We start from the raw sequence: 17,435 nt of genomic DNA on the forward strand, positions 1-17,435 counted from the left end.
TCCTATTTTAAGGCTTGCTAAATTTAATCACTGAATCACCTCAAGATAAAGACAGTATTAAAACTAACACTTACCAATCAGGGGGTAGGGTGTAGCCTCCTTTCCTGAAATCACCCAAAGCTGGTAATTACAAGCTCTGTCCTGTTTGTTTTATTAAAAAAAAAATTATGAATCAATTCACAAGAACATGGTCAAGCAAACTGTACCTCAGGATTTCTGTTCAGTCATGCGGGTTGTAAGGGAAGTGGAAGGTGAAGCAATTGTTCATGTGTAATTGGGGTTCAGAGAAGTGGTTGTTGGATGGGGAGTGTACTTAATACTGTTCAGCAGATGGAAGTTGACAAAGGAGGGGTTGATTTCCATTTGTGCATGGGTGGTGGCCTACAGCACTGCTGATTCCTGCCCACGTGAAGGGAGTGTGAGTTGGGAGGGCAAAATGATCTCTCAACTTAGTAGAGGTAGGAGGAAAGATTCACTGGAATTTCCATTCACTTTGTTCACCCGGGAGGGTTCCCAGTTGTTGCGCTGATTGATAGAAATAATAACTGCTACAAACCTAGGAGGAAGATGAAGAACCAGTGTTGGCCATGACCTCTTCAGCTGCGATAGGTGGGTGGAGCGGGCTATATTCCCAATGTTTATTCAGAAATTTGGAATTGATGCAAATGATTAGCAACCTGAGACTTAATAGCACTTCTGTATTTCTTTTTGCATTTTGGACATGAATAACTGAAATAATTTTATTTTGCAATTTATTGATGATATATCTGTACACCTAGACAGTTAGCTTTCTGGAAAAATATTTAACAGTTGATTAAAATATTTTAAATGAAGTTCATACTTTGCTATGCACCTGTGCATTTAATGAGATAAATTTGAATTTCTTTTGTTATGCACACAAACATTTCAAATTAATACATATAATAACTTGCTTCATGCAGTTCAAAGCTACTGCCTACAACATTTCAATCTAAAAAGTTCCATCACCAGTAATAACTAAACTCTGAGCGATATCAAACAGTACTAGCTTATATGAATGGACTCCATGGTTAAAGGAACATGCCAGGTAACACAGTCCCACAACCGAAATTGACCACCAATCAGAAAGCCAAATTTATGATATGATATTGACCAGACACCAGCAACTACTAAGAAAAGAGAAGCAGATTCTGAATAATAAAATCATCAAACAATTCAGAGCCACCATATTAGTTATCCCAAATGAAAATTGTAACATTTATCATCCTGGTTGCGCTTCTAGGTAAAATGTAACCTTTACCTCTCTGTGATAATGACACTGGCAATCTGTTGGTTTATATTAACAATTTTGCATCGAATAACTGTCCATCATTCGTGAGATATCATACTCTAACTATTACATATTGTTACAGATACAAAGTTATCTTAAAGATGTCACTCACTGTTTCATCACCTGAAATTTACAAGTTTACAATAGACCATTGATAAATTTCTGATGTTAAGTGGATGCCATCTAAAATTACACATTGAAACTAAATTAGTATCCGCTTTATATTTCAAATTCAATATTATTTGTGAGCAGGGCTAGGGAGATCATCTAGAGCACTATAAGAGAATTTCATGTTCCTAAACCATGTACAAAATAAAACAATTCAACTTACTTTTACATTGAGCTGTTGAGCTGCCATTTTAATGACCTTTCTCGCCGTATCTGTGTTACCCACCATAAGTGTTAATGCCTAGTAAATCAAAAACAGATATTCACATCAGTTTCATATGACCACATTCTAATCTTTGTTTTTTCAAGGAGGGTGTAATGTGTTCAGAGTCATGGCATCATTTGAGCTTTGCATTACAGAAAAAAGAAACCCTTTGGGTCATCCATACCAGTGTCCACACCGATCATCAAGCACCCATCTCCACTTGTACCAGCAAGGAAACTCCTTTTGGCCTCCCTCAGCTGATGGATCAGTGCTACTCTGTTGAACAATACTTGTAATAAGCACTGAGGGTGGCAAGGATGCAAAATGTACCCTGGGTGGGGCATCTCAATGTCCACCAAAGCACTACTGATCAAACTGGTTGGATCATAAAGGACATAGCTGCGAGACTGGATCTGTAGCAGGTGGGTACAAACAAGATGGAAAAATACACTGAACCTCATCCTCTTCAAAATATCAGCTGCAGATGCAGCTGTCCATGACAGTATCAGTAAGAATGTCCACTGCACAGTCTTTGTGGAGATGAAAGCCAGTCTTCACATTGAGAACACTCTGTGTTGTGTGGCTCTATCACTGTGCTAAATGGGGCAGACTTCAAACAGAGCTAATAGCTCAAGGCTGGCCATCCATCAGGCACTGTTGGCCATCAACAGCAGCAAAACTGTACTCCAGAACAATCTGTAACCTCTTGGCCCAACATATCCCCCACTCAACCATTACCATCAAGCCAAAGGATCAACACTGGCTAAATGGAGAGTAGCGGAAGGCATGAGGAACAACACCAAATGAGGTTACAAACAGGACTACTAACATACCAAACAGCATTATCGGCAAGTGATAGACAGAGCTAAGCAATCGCACAACCAACAGATCAGATCTAAGCTCTGCAGTCCTGCCATGCCCAGTCCTGAATGGTAGTAGAGAATCAAACAACTCGTTGGAGAATGAGTCTCCACAAATATTCCCTTTCACAATGATGGAGAAGCCCTAAACATTAGTGCAAAATATAAGGCTGAAGCTTTTGCACCAATATTCAGTCAGAATTACTAAATGAATGATCCATCTCAGCCTCCTCCAGTGATCCCAGCATTACAAATGTCAATCTCCAGCCAATTTGGCTCACTCCACCTGATTTCAAAAAGTAAGACAAATCCAGGCCAGCCAATTACAGCCCCGTTGGTCTGCTTCTGATCATCAGTAATGTGATGGAAGGTGTCATTGACAGCGCTATCAAGCAGCACCTGCTTAGCAATAACTTGTTCAGTGACGCCCACTTTGGGGTTCCACCAGGACCACCCAGCTCCTGACCTCATTACAGCCTTAGCTCAAGCATGGACAAAAGAGTTGAATTCTGGAGATGAAGTGAGAGTAATAGTTCTTGATTTCAAGGCTGGAATCAATGGAGTGTGGCTTCAAGGAGTCCTAGCAAAACTGCAACTATTTGGTATCAGGGGATAAACTGTATGCTAGTTGGAGTCATACCTGGCACATAGGAAGTTGACTATGTTTTTCATAGGTCAGTCATTTCAGCTCTACACATTGAAATCAAATAAACCCTATCACATGAAAGCAGGCCATGTGCCCCTTCAACTCCACACCAATGCTCTGAAGCCCATCCCACCCAGATCCACCTCCATATTTCCCATGGCTAGCCCACCTAGCCTACACATCCCTGGACACTACAGGCAATTTAACATGGCCATTTCACCTAACCTGCACAGCTTTGAACTGTGGAAGGAAACCACAGCACCCAGAGAAAAGACATGCAGACACGGGGAGAACATACAAATTCCACACAGACAGTTGCTTGGGGATAGAATCGAACCCTGGTGCTGTGAGGCAGTAATGCTCACCACTAAGACACCGTGCTGCCTCATTTCTGTAGGATTTCCTCGGGGCACAGCCCTAGGCACAAACATCTTCAGCGACTTCAGCAATGACCTCCATCATCAGGTCAGAAGTGAGAATGTTCACCGATGATTGCACAATGTTCAGTACCATTTGCGACACCTCAGGTACTGAACCATGTTCAAATGCAACAAGATCTGGACAATATCCAGGCTTGGGTTGACAAGTGGCAAGTAACTTTTACTCCACACAAATGCAAGCCAATGGCCATTCTCGATAAGAGACAATCTAACCATTGCCCCAAGACATTCAATGGTGTTACCATCATGGAATGCCCCACTATCAACATCCTGGGGTAACCATTGGCCAGAAACTCAACTGGACTCACCACATAAACCCTGTGGCTGCAAGAGCATGTCAAAGGCTAAGAATACTGCAGTGAGTAACTCACCTCCCGATTCACCAAAGTCTGTCCATTATGTACTTACAAGACAAAAGTTAGGAGTGACGTGGAATATCTCCACTTGCCTGGATGAGTGCAGCTCCAATTTTACTCAAGATGCTTAACTCCATCCAGGACAAAGCAGCCCACTTGATTTGTACCACATTCACGAACATCCACTCCCTCCACTCAGCAGCAACAGTGTGTACTTTCTACAAGATATGCTGCAGAAATTCACCAATGATCCTTAGACAGCACCTTCCAAACTCATGACCACTTCTATCCAGATGGACGGGAACAGCAGATACACGGGAACACCAGCAGATTTTTACCATCCTGACTTGGAAATATATAATCATTCTTTTTCTGTCATTGGATTAAAGTCCTGGAGCTCCCCCTAGCAGTATTGTGGATCAACCTACAGCACATGGACTGCAGCAATTCAAAAAGGCAGCTCACCACCACCATTTCAAGGACAACTAGGGACAGACAATAAATGCTGACCAGCCAGTGATGCCTGCATCTCATTAATGAAAAAAAATTAATTTAGTTCCGCTCTCAGTCACACACATTCATTTACTCACACACTCATTCACCAGCACAATCATTCACTCTAGCTGTTAGTCACTCACATTGAACTTTGGGACCTTTAAACACTTAGCAGAATACAACAGAAAGAGCTGTAAACAGTGGGTCTGGCTCCTGTGCAGATTCACTGTGCTGCTCCCTCTGAGGTTTAATGTGCTGAAAGCATTCTGCAGATTTCTCCATTGAAGTTTGAACAGAAATATTGGAGGAAGGGAAGTGGGTTTTTTTTGACTGGTCACCATTGGAAACAGGTGTTCCAATCCTGATTGGAAGATTTGGACCATTATCATTTACAATATCTGTTAAAGCCTTTTCTGAACAGAAACCATTCTGCCACTGTAGTTAACTCAGCCACATTAGGGGCATTTAAACAGTCTTTGGATAAGCATATGTATGATGATGGGATAGTGTAGGGGGAGGGGCTTAGATCAATTCAGAGGCCGGCGCAACATCGTGGGCCAAAGGGCCTGTTCTGCGCTGTATTGTTCTACATTCTATGTTCTATGTTCTAATTTCAGCAAAAACCACAATCTTAACTACATGAAATTTGAAAAATATATCTTTACCAATGTTTAGTATAAATTAATTTAGAAGCAACAACACATACTGAAGCACCACTCTGCATTGTCATCACTAGCATCTTCATTGATATCTTCTTGGGATATTCATCTTGCTTCATCTCTTTGATTTGCCTGTGTACAGATAAAACAGTTATGATTAATATCTCAGGGCATAAACTACCAGCAACAATTTGACATCAATGAATAATCCGCTTTGATCTTGTACAACCAAAGAAACTCTGAAACAATGCATTCCACAGGTAAATAGCATTGCTGAGAATTAGGAAATTGTTTCTTGCACTTTTCTTCGTTCCCTTCCTCTTGATTCTTACAAAGGATTACAGTTTGATTGATGCTGAAGGTTCTCCATTACCTTTCCACGTAGCCATTCTTTATCAAATAAAAGCAAAATACTGCGGGTTTTGGGGATCTGAAATAAAAATAGCAAACGGTGGAGAAGCTCAAAGATCTGTGGAGAGAGGAACTGAGTTGATTGTTTGAGTCAAATATAACTCTTTTTTGGAACTAGTTTTGGAAACAGTTCTGCAGAAGAGTCATTGGACTCGGAAGGTTAACTCAGTTCTCTCTCCAAAGATGCCATAAGACCTGCTGAGCTTCTCAAAGTTTTCTATTTAATTTAAGCCATTCTTCATGTGTCAGCCTTGACAGTGAGTCCCAGCAGGCCATGTGATTTGGGTATGATGGGCAAAAAGCTATCCTCTGAATATCAGATGTTCTCATGAAATTTCCAGTTCAAGACCCTGGAATGTAATAAGGAGCAGGACCAGTCTGGCTTATGCTTCTAGTCTAGTGTCAAATATGCTTCAGTTGAGATAATTGCAGATCAGAAATTAAACCAGGGATCTTTTAACCCTACAGAATGATAAAAATTATAAAAGGCATTGGTTACAAAAGTGAAGAGAATTTGCATTAATTCGCCTCACGTTTAAAATTTTTGAATTTGGACCTTTGTTACTTGATAATGTTATATTGCAGCAATTATTACTGTGAACACAAATTTTCTTCACATAAACAAAATCACGAGCATTGCACTATAATATTGCAGTGAGGTTATCAGAAGTACTTATATGTGATAGCTATGACTCAATTTCTAAAATATTATGATTCTGTACACAGACAATTACAAGGATCCCGATTTCAAAAGCAATTAATTGCCTCTGATGTGCTTTGAGATATCTTGAAAGGTTTTTTTTCAATGTATCAGTTAGGGAATGTAAGGGATATAAATGTGACCAATTTGCAGAAATGCGTGACCAGGTAACGTACATCTGATCCAAACTAATGAATAAGTTTCTCTAAGCTGTATGGATTATTTATTCAGTGGTGAGTTGATTTAATTTTTCTCCCTCATCTCAGATGTTTAGTTACAATGGTGGCTGCCCCTTTAGTGCTTAATCAGCACAGGACATTTAAGAGGTGGGGCATTAAGGGCAGAAGAGAGTTATTGTTCGTGTATCAGTTGGCAGGTGGGGAGTACTCTCCCACCTCAAGTCTTTCAAAGTAGGTCCAACTAACCAGCAATTTCAGTAGCAATATGCCAAGATGGTAATATTTAGCAGGGAGGCTGTAACAAGATTGGTGTGACTTGGTAATGACTTTGAATGTGAGCATATCTCACAATTTTGAGCTCATTTCAGGCTAACACTATAGGCATCTTTAGTAACAGCTAGCTTTCTGCCCACAAATATATCCAGAAAATATTTTAGGAAGTAAAGCAACCTCATTACTGTTGCCACTTAACAATGTAAACAATGCGACAGGATAACAAAGTGTGGAGCTGGATGAACACAGCTGGCCAAGCAGCATCTCAGGAGCACAACAGCTGACTTTTCGGGCCTAGACCCTTTATCAGAGAGGGGGATGGGGAGAGGGAACTGAAATAAATAGGAAGAGAGGGGGAGGCAGACCGAAGATGGATAGAGGAGAAGATAGGTGGAGAGGAGAGTATAGGTGGGGAGGTGGGGAAGGGATAGGTCAGTCTGGGTAGGACGGACAGGTCAAGGAGGCAGGATGAGATTAGTAGGTAGGAAATGGAGGTGCAGCTTGAGGTGGAGGAGGGGATAGGTGAGCGGAAGAACAGGTTAGGGAGGCGGGGATGAGCTGGGCTGGTTTTGGGATGCAGTGGGGGGAGGGGACGAGCTGGGCTGGTTTTGGGATGCAGTGAGGGAGAGGGACATTTTGAAGCTTATGAAGTCCGCATTGATACCATTGGGCTGCAGGGTTCCCAAGCGGAATATGAGTTTCTGCTAATGTGATTTCATACAGCTTTTGCCTATTCAAGCATCTCTATATAATGTTAAGCATATTTGTCATCTGATTGTGGGCATGGTATGGGACCAATCAATTCATGCTTGCCTGAAGGCTGCTTATATGTTCATCTTAAATCAATCATCAATGCTACTATACTTCGGGAGACATGAAGAGGAGTGCTCACATTTACTCATGACCAAGGCAGAAAAAATCTCAGTGCCGAGAAGAACAAAGTTTAGTATGCAACTAGAATTGTACCATGTGAATCGTAAAGCAGTTTTCATGTGTCCAAAATTACAACAAGCATCCCCACCCAGACTTTCCAGAATAATTGCTGTCTGTTGTCTGTAATCTTGAGAAACACAGCCAAGCCATGTCATAACAAAATAATTATTATCAATACAGACAAGCGCACAGTAGTATACCATATTTATCATCAACCAAGACGTTTTCCAAGCAATACCAAAGGTGTTCTAAAGAAGAATCATCATGAACTCGAAACATTAACTCAGTTTCTGTCTCCACAGATGCTGCTAGACCTTCTGAGTTTCTCCAGCACATTCTGGTTTTATTTCATTACCAACTCTGTGCTATTTATTAAAAGTGGCAAATCACAATGTGGATGCTATTATACAGATCATTTTAACCTTCACTATCATGTTCAGTTTTTCATATACAATCTAAAGTCATCTTAAGCTCATATCTTGACGGTCATATCCAACAATAATCTTAAAATCAAAATGGTGTTTGTTTGCTCCATGTGAAATGGGAGAATGCTACCAGATAACATTAGCACAGTGGTGCTTGTGCTCTATCTCAGGTAAGTAGTACTTAGCCTACAGCTCTTCCAGGTCATTCCTGTGAATGTAGTAAGCATGTTGTAAGGCAACAAATGTGCAATGACAAGCTGATGGAAACCAGATAGCCCTGTGGCTCATTGGAAAAATAAGTATTAATTGAAACAGGAACACTGGTTGCTGTTAGTAGCATCTCTCCCCAGCTCACAGTAACATTTGGATTTCTCCTGGATAACACACCAACAGCAAGTTTAAAGATTTGATTACTTTTCAGTGAACCTTCCTAGAAAATGTAGAATTGTAGATATAGAATGATAGCAGGTCAGGGTCAGGTTGTGATGGCCTTTACAATTGAATAGCCAGTTGATACTCACTGTCTAGACTCGCTCATGAAGAAAGTCCCCATGGCGAGGTAGCAGAGAGCGGCAGACACGAGTGGAATTCTACCCCACTTTAAGAAAGAAATCAAAGATGTTAGTATCCATTCAAATGTGTTTTTGTCAGAGTCACACCACAGAGACACCATCCTGAACCACATAATACAGCACACTTGCCATACGGCATAAGGAAGAATTAAACCTCTTACCATTGAAGTGCTGAAAGCCATTTTTCCTTTGCTTCTGCAGAACTGAAAAATATTTAGTAAGGATTAGTTAAGTTTTTGGCATGTCACATTCAAATGTTTTCATTGCTCCCTTTCAGAAAATTTGAACAGAAATTTTCAAAATGATCTTTCACCTAAAAGTGATCACGCAGTTAGTTGTGGGCCATCCGATGACAAAAGAATTTTCTGGAGTTGTTTTCCTCTCACATACTTCATCAATGCAGAAGGCTGTCCACATTTCACACAATCTGACCTGATTCTTCAGCTTTAAGTTAGTTGAAGACCTGTGTGGAATTAAAGCATGAAGTGAAAAATCCAAACACGCCTTATGAAGATGAAGAGCATAAGGAAACTGCTCGTTCAACTGTTTGGTGAAAATGAAGTTGGCTGTGAGGCTTCCATATTTGAATAACCAGTTGGCATCTATAGTTTGGGCTCACACATGAAGAACTGCCAGTTGCATGAGATAATGGAGGGCAACTAGCTCCCATGGATGTTCAGTGTCACAAAGAGTTGGTCCTCAGAAAGGAAGAAGTAACGATGATATTAAATTGAATGTGTTCACTTTTCCAATTTCAAGGACAATACTTCAGTACTATACCTCGATGATGTTTGGAAGTCTTAAATCAGACAGGCTGTCTTCCAATCATCTATGTTCTGCAATTTTCAAGTACCAAATAAACTTTTTGTGAAATATTAATGTGTACATCGACTTTATCATAAAAATTTGTATCTGATCTTATATGTGAGTCAGCTCCAGATACAGTACGATGTTTACTGAATGTGTTTACACTATTTAATAAGGACAGAACATCAAGTTCCAGTTGGAAAGTGCTGTGTTGCACCCAAATAAGGCAATGGGATACTGGGCCAGGATTTCAATTACTCAGCATTTTAGATAATCCAAACATATTACAGAGAGGGAAGCAGCAGAGGTGGAGTCAGAAAAATGTTATTTTTCATCTCTTTGTAATATTGTGAGATTGTTACTGTCTTTGTAGATTAAGTCACAGTGTGATAGTAATGTGTAAGAAAAGTTTCATTTTTTACATTCCTTACTTTGCTACACAGAGGCACATTACACAAAAAATGATACTGTTGACTGTAAGCTTACTAAATGTCCAAGATAAACCACCTGATGAGTTTCCCCTTGCTGTTTGGATAAATAATTCTAGAATAAATAAGACTTACAATTCCTTTTACCACATTACCTTTTATGGAGTGAGAAATTGTGCATTTAAGTGGAGGTAAACTAATATCTAAGTAAGTGGTTTATCAATAATACTGTTTTAAATCTATGTTTTTTGTTAATTCATTCATTGAACGTCAGTATCACTGCAGAGGTCAACTTTTGTTCCCCAATCCTGATTGTCTTTGAGAAGTTGGTGAGTCACTTTCTTGAGCCATTGCTATCCATCTAGTGTATTATTGACACATTACAGTTCTGTTAGGGAGGGACAAAAAAGCTGAATTCCAGAGTTAAGGTGAGAGTGATTCCCTTGACAGGCACCATTTGAGTCATGTTCATATCAAGAAACCTGAGCGAAATGAAGTAAATGGGAACCCCCCAGTGTATAGAGACACACCCTGAGAAATAAAGTTGGTCCTGGTTGTTGAAGGTTAACGAACCTAGTCCTGAAACATTACTGCAAGAGTTTCTTAGGGTTAAAGCAAAACTAAAAGTATAATACTGCAGATGCTGGAAACTTGAAATTAAAGCAGAAACTGCTGGAGAAATGTAGCAGGTCTGATAGCATCTGTAATCTGTCAGACCCACTGGGTTCTTCAGGATAGTGCCCATGAACCATCCATCCTCAGTTGCATGATTAATGGCCCTCGTTCCACAAAGTCAGAGATCGGAATGTGCAATCAGCAGGGAGCAATGTTCAAAAACATTCAAAACTTTTAGATGCTGAAGCAACCAATTCCTGCATATGCATCAAAACCCAGACAATGCTCAGAGCCTATAAGTAGAGAAAAACTGTGCCAGGCAATGACTATTTCTAACAAGAGAGAATTTAATCACATTCAGTGACATTACCATTGGTGCAAGTCCCACCAGTGGCAACATGTGGGTTACCATTAACTAGAAGCTTAACTAAACTCATCGTATAAATATTGTGGAAATAAAAACAGGTCAGAGGTGTGGAATTCTTCAGCAAGTAATTCAGCTACTGATTCCCCGAAGCCCATCCATCTTCACCCAGACACAAGTCATGGTGGTAGATCAGTGTAACTCTAATAACTCACAATATCATTTGCAACAGCACAGCTTGCTAACTGACAACACATCCAAAATGCTAACAATTCATTCCCTCCATCAGCAGCAGCATACATTCTCGACAAATTGCTCTTCAGCAACTTGCCAAGCTTACTTCGGCATTATCTTTCCAACCTGCGACTTTTACAACTTAGAAGGAATAAAGTCTCTTCTAAATTATACACCATCCTGACTCAGAATGATGTTGTTTTCCATTCGCTGTTAGTGTGTCAAAACCTAACAGCAGCAGTGTATCTAAGCCACTTGGACTGCAGTGGTTCATGTACACCAACTTAAGAACTCACCCTTTCCCCACAATGAGGTAGTTGGTAGCACTGGTGTGAAACATGATGACCCACATCTGTTGAAACTGTTGGCAGCTTGTGGAGCTTCAACTCCGAGCTGATTGGTTTGAATCTAACCTGAGGGGACCGACAAATCAAGGATGCGAGGGATACCTGTACACTATGTTTTTAGGAGAGTCACACCCCTTGGGTTGATTATATAAAATTTAATCTGTGCTCCGAAACAAGAGGGTGTGGCTGAAACCGAGGCAGGTATTGGGATCCCAAATTTAGCTTTAGAAAAACCTCATCCAATGCCCTTTTCCAATCATTACAAAGTTCTTGCTCCTGATGTCGACAAGAGCACAGACAACAAGGAGGACGGCAGAGTTGATCACAGCACCATGGTACAGAATGCCATTCAGGTGGATGAAAAAAGAGAAATACTGTAGCAGCAGTAGGGGATGGCAACATACGCGAATAGATGATCCCCTCTGAACTAAAAGCAGAGAAGTCCCAAATGCATTGTTGCCTGCCTGGTGCAATGATTCAGGAAATATCCTCTGAACTGGAGAAGAACTTAGAGTGGGAGAGATTGATCCAGCTGTTGTGGCTCATATTGGGACTTTTTCTAAATGCACACTATATTTATAACAAGATAGATAAGTCAAATAAAAATAAATGGAAATGACATTTAAGCTATTAAAGAAAGGTGGTTGCAGGATAACCAAGACTGAGAACGCAATAATTAAGGATACTCAATATATGGAAAGAATAGCCATAAAGGAAAAGGAGATGGAGTAGATTTGTTAATAAAACAAGGCATCAGTGTAATGGAAGTGGTGAGAATATAGAACAGTACAGCACAGGAACGGGCCCTTCAGTCCACCATGTCTGTGCCAACCATGATGTCGTACTCTGAACTGCCCTCTGGGCGCGACATCCTCATCCCATTAATGAATAAATAATAAAAAAAATTGTAAAATTCTAAACTAATCCCACCTATCTGCACATGTCTTGAGTCCCTCTATTCCCTTTATGTCCCTCTATACCTTTTAAATGTTGATATTGTATTTGCTTCTACCAACTCCCCTGGCAATGTGTTCTAGGCACCTACCACTCTCTGTGTAAAGAACTTTCCTCACACCTCTTCTGTAAACTTTCCCCTTCTCACCTTAAACCTATGTCCCCCCACCACCCCGTATTTGACATTTCTACCCTGAGAAGAAGACTCTGACTATCCCCTCTATCCATGCCTCTCATAATTTTATATACTTCTCTCAGGTTGGGCCTCAGCCGCTGACACTCTAGCACAGTCAAAGTTTGCCCTATTTTGCTTTATACATAAGAATCTCTAATCCAGGCAACATCATGGTAAACCTCATTTGCACTCTCTCCAAAGCCTTTACATCCTTCCAATAGTGTGGCAACCAGAACCGCACACGGAACTCCAAATGTGGCCTAACTAAAGTTTCATACAACTAAGTTTTTTAAGTAGCTATGAGTGCAATCAGTAATGATATAGAATTGGTTTGGATTGAAATAGTGACAAGCAAAGGAAAGAACTCACAGGTGGGAGTGTTCACAGGCTCCAAAGTGTTTCCTCACTGTAGGATAAAGTATGTATATTGTGAAATAATAGAGGCATAACAAAAGCACATTAAAATTGCTATGGGTGATCTTAATCTACTCATTGACTTGCCAAATTAGACGAGCAAGAGTAACGTGGAAGGTGAATTTATGTAGTGTATCAAGGATTGTTTCTAAGAAAAATACACTGCACAACCTACCCAGGAACAGGCTATTTTAGATCTAGTAATGTATAAGGGTTTGGGAGTAATAAGAGATCTTTCATGTAAGAATTCTCTAGGGAGGTTAGCAATCACAACATGGTGGAAGGCTGCAGCTAAAGTAAATGTGTGACTCATGGAGGATGCAACTGGGAAATTCATAATGGGAAACAGGGAAATGCCAGGAAAATAAAAGAGATATTTTGCATCAGCCTTCAAGTTGGGTAAATGATAAACGTCTCAAAGATAAGCAAGTTGCTAAGCGAGGGAGTGAAAGAGCAGAGGTGGGTGTAGTAGCCATCATTAAGGAGAAGTTGTTGGGGAAGTGGATAAATCACCTGGACCAGATGGACTACATCCCAGAGTTCTGAAGGAGAAAACTGGGGAGTTCGTTGAAATATTGGTGGTGATCTTTTAGGAATCACTGGAGTTAGGGAGAATCCTGGAGGATTGGAAAATAGTTAATATAGCACCCCTGTTTAAGAAGAGATGGAGGCAGAAGATAGGAAGCTATAGGCCGGTTAGCCTGATCTTGGTTGTGGGTAACATTTTAAAGACCTTTTATTAAGCGTAAACTTGCAGAGTACTTGAAAGTGCATGGTAAAATAGGGTGAGTCAGCAAGGATTCATCAAGGGGAGGTCATGCCCGTCAAATCATAGAACCCCTATAGTGTGGAAACGAGTCCTTCGGCCCAACAAGTCCTTCTCAACCCACAGAGCATCCCACCCAGACCCATCTACCTATAACGCACATCATCTACACATCCCTGAACACAACAGGCAATTTTGCCTGGCCAATCCACCTACCCTGCACATCTTTGGACTGTGCGATGAAATCGGAGCACCCAGAGGAAACCCATGCAGACATGGGGAGAATGTGCAAACTCCACACAGTCGCCCGAGGGTGGAATTCAATCGAGGCCCTTGGCTCAGTGAGGCAGCAGTGCTAACCATTGAGCCACCGTGCTGCCCTTACTCTGCTGGAATTCTTTGAGGAAGTAACAAGCAAGTAAGACAAAGGAGAGCCAGTGGACATAATCTATTTGGATTTCCAGAAGGCCTTTGACAAGGTACTACACAGGAGGCTGCTGAATAAGATAAGAGCCCATGGTGTTAGGGCAAGGTGCTGCCATGGATAAAGGATTAGCAAACTGCAGAAGGCAGAGAGTGGAGATAAATGGATCTTTTTCAGGATGGCAACCAGTGACTAGTGGAGTTCCCTCAGGGGGCAATGTTGGAACAACCAGTCACACTATACATTAACAATCTGGATGAAGGAACTGAGGCACTGTTGCTGAATTTGCAGATGGCACAAAGATAGGTGGATGGGCAGGTGATGTTGAATATTCGGGAATTTACATATATGTATTAATCAATTAAAACCTCCTCACTGATTAAAGATTTAACAGCATCTTGGCTTTGTTTAATATATCCTCATCAGTGATGGGAACCTTTGATCTTTCAATTATAAATTCTGTATCTGATACTACCGCTCTCACTAATACCTGAAGAAGGAGCGGGGCTCCAAAAGCTTGTGCTTTCAAATAAACTTGTCAGGCTAGAACTTGGTATCATGTCATTTCTGAGCTTGTCAAGCCCAGTCCAACAGCAGCATCTCCATATCATCTAATACGAGAGCGGAGGTGTACTGTTGAGGCTTTATAGGGCACTCATCAGACCGTGTTTGGAACATTGTGAGCAGCTTTGGGCCCTGTATCTAAATAAGGATGTGATGGCTTTGGATGGGATCCAAAGGAGGTTTATAAGACTGATCCTGGGAATGAAGGGCTTATCATATGAGGAGCGTTTGAGGACTCTGAGTCTGTAGTTGATGGTGTTTCAAAGGATGAGGGGTGTCTCATTGAAACTTACAAAATACTGAGGGCTTTATTAGACTGGACATGGAGAAGATATTTTCACTAGCAGGAGAGAATAGGGCCAAGGGCACAGTCTCAGAGTGAAGGGACAACCCTTTAGAACTGAGATGAGGAGGAATATCTTCAGCCAGGGAAAGATCTTGCAATAGTCCCTATTATGAAGACCAAAGATTTTGTCAAACTAATGGGACTAAAGACAGACATTCACCAGGACCGGATAGCTGTCGCCAGAGTTTAAAAGAAGTGGCAGCAGAGATAGTGGAGGAGGCATTGGTGGCTGGGATGAAGGGGTTGAATTATCAAGAATGACTTAATAGATTAGGCCCTATTCATTACAGTTTACAAGGAAGAGGAGTGTTTGTATAGACACATACAAAATTCCCATAGTCTTAAGGTTAGTAAGAAATAGGAAATATGTGTTAGTCATTCTAGAGCTTACATCCCATGAACTATATGTAATCGACAATAGATCACCTAGAGATAGCCATTTAATAAAAAATGAATTCAAATGAAAAGCCCATCAAAATTTACCATATGGTAGAAAGTTCAACAAATAATAACTGTACAGCAACTTATTTCAAGCAAAACATGCAATTTGGGATGGTGTCAGTACGAAATAGCACGCATGAAATGCTTACTTTGATTTTGTAATCACCAAGACATCACTAAAGAGGAAGAGGTGCCGCTCCTGTGTCTGTAATCCTGTTGTCAGCTGGACTCGCTCATCCATGATAAAGGCTGTCGTGGGGCTGCTGAAGGCTCGAACAAGTGACTTGCTGTCAGGAGACGTTGGGGAAATCAATCCATCTCTGAGGAGAAGAGCAAGTTGTCACACAAAAGAATCTAAATTTTAGGAAAGTGAATTAAGCTAGTTATAAAAATGTGTCTTAAGAATTTTGGCTGTATTCAAGTTGTACATCAAGAAAATGTGATATGCCACTCTAACTTCTGACCTTCTCAGTCAGCGGTATCTTCTCAGACCCTGAACAACATGGGCAGTGGTAACACAGTGTGGAGCTGGAGGAACACAGCAGGTCAGGCAGCATCAGAGGAAAGTTTATGTTTTGGGTCGGGACTCTTCTTCAGATATGGGCCTGACTGACCTGTTGTGTTCCTCCAGCTCCACGCTGTGTTGCCTCTGAGTCCAGCATCTGCAGTTCTTACTATCTCTGGGAAGTGATAAATTAATTGGTATTATCTGGCAGGTGTGAAAAAGTTAGGTTCTTGATATCGAGAAGAAAAAGTCCAATTTTCCACCCAATGTTTTCATGACGGGACAAGAAAATTACTCACCAAGAATGAAAGTCTACTTGAGTTTGCATACTTAAACATCTCACTATTACATAATTTAACCTGAAGCAGTGTAGAGAGTCTAGACATTGTCAATTCCTAACGTGAAAGCCTGTATTGGGAATATCTGCCAGCTGCAACTCACTGGTCTCCATCCAGATATCCAAATTGGTCAAAATTCCTAGGGCATTTCAAGGCATGCAGCAGGGGTAATCCATAAAGGGTGGCATTGGCAAAACACCAGATGTTCCACATCATTGGGACATATTTGGAGTCACTTTTAACACAGTTTAGCACTTGAATACTGCACTTTGAGCCCACTAACACCTTTGTTAGGGTGCATCTATGGGTGTGAGTGCTCACAGCATCTCTGCTTTGCATTTTACCACAGCCAGGTAGCCCAGGCAGCTTGCCATGTTGGCAACAATGAACAGCCAGAGACTATGATCTGTCATGATGCTGGTACTGGTGCTTTGTCAGCCAGAAAAGTTGGTGAGGTGCCCTGGATGAGTGAGTAGGCAGTGCAGAGGGCAGGAAGGGTTAGTAGTTTTGGGGAGTGAGTTGGGTGAGAACTATTGATAGAAGATGCTGCATGCAATAATGAGAGTTGTAGACCATGAACCTTGGTGAGATGTTGGTGCAATGCCGGTGTTAGTGAGTGTAAGGTAGCAGAGAGATGAGTGTGGCATTTATCCTTGCAGAACACAGAAGGCCATGAACATTCCTGTGGCATTGCTGCACATTCCCCTCGACAATAGACAGCACACTGACCCGAGTGGCTAGTTCTGACCTGGCTGCCAGCATTTGATATCGTGCATAGCTGGGGTTTAAATATGGCACCTGTGGGATGAATACTGAAAGATCCCAGAACCAATGAGCATTTTCACTGCAGGTGAACAGAAGATAGCATGGCAGCAGAACATGGAGGAGTGGTGCACACTGACTCAGGTGAGCAGCCGAGAATTGCACATGATAACTGACGTGAGCTCACAGAGAGAAATCTTCCAGAAAGCTTCTTAAAATTGGCACTTTGTTGATTTTTGCTAAAATTCAATCAAATGGTTCATTTCCAAAATGCCTTGGGCTGTTTTGTTACATGCTAAGTATGTGACAATTGTAAATTG

At 41.1% G+C, this 17,435-nt stretch overlaps 1 protein-coding gene across 4 annotated transcripts in view; it reads right to left on the minus strand.

The window, feature by feature from the left end:
- The window catches only part of arhgap20b (Rho GTPase activating protein 20b), a 154,149-nt gene that overhangs the window by 45,073 nt on the left and 91,641 nt on the right, over window positions 1-17,435 (minus strand). For 3 of the 4 annotated variants that reach the window (XM_048544022.2, XM_048544020.2, XM_048544021.2), the window contains exons 3-8: window positions 15,660-15,830; window positions 8,945-9,094; window positions 8,793-8,834; window positions 5,186-5,270; window positions 1,641-1,718; window positions 75-141 (exon numbers count right to left, since the gene is read on the minus strand). In XM_048544022.2, coding sequence (XP_048399979.1) covers window positions 75-141; window positions 1,641-1,718; window positions 5,186-5,270; window positions 8,793-8,834; window positions 8,945-9,094; window positions 15,660-15,830 — 593 coding nt within the window. Of the gene's footprint in view, window positions 1-74; window positions 142-1,640; window positions 1,719-5,185; window positions 5,271-8,580; window positions 8,658-8,792; window positions 8,835-8,944; window positions 9,095-15,659; window positions 15,831-17,435 lie in introns of those variants that run through there. The other variant, XM_048544023.1, reaches the window with a different exon arrangement.

This window comes from Stegostoma tigrinum, chromosome 15, assembly GCF_030684315.1.
Source record: "Stegostoma tigrinum isolate sSteTig4 chromosome 15, sSteTig4.hap1, whole genome shotgun sequence".
Classification (NCBI taxonomy): domain Eukaryota; kingdom Metazoa; phylum Chordata; class Chondrichthyes; order Orectolobiformes; family Stegostomatidae; genus Stegostoma; species Stegostoma tigrinum.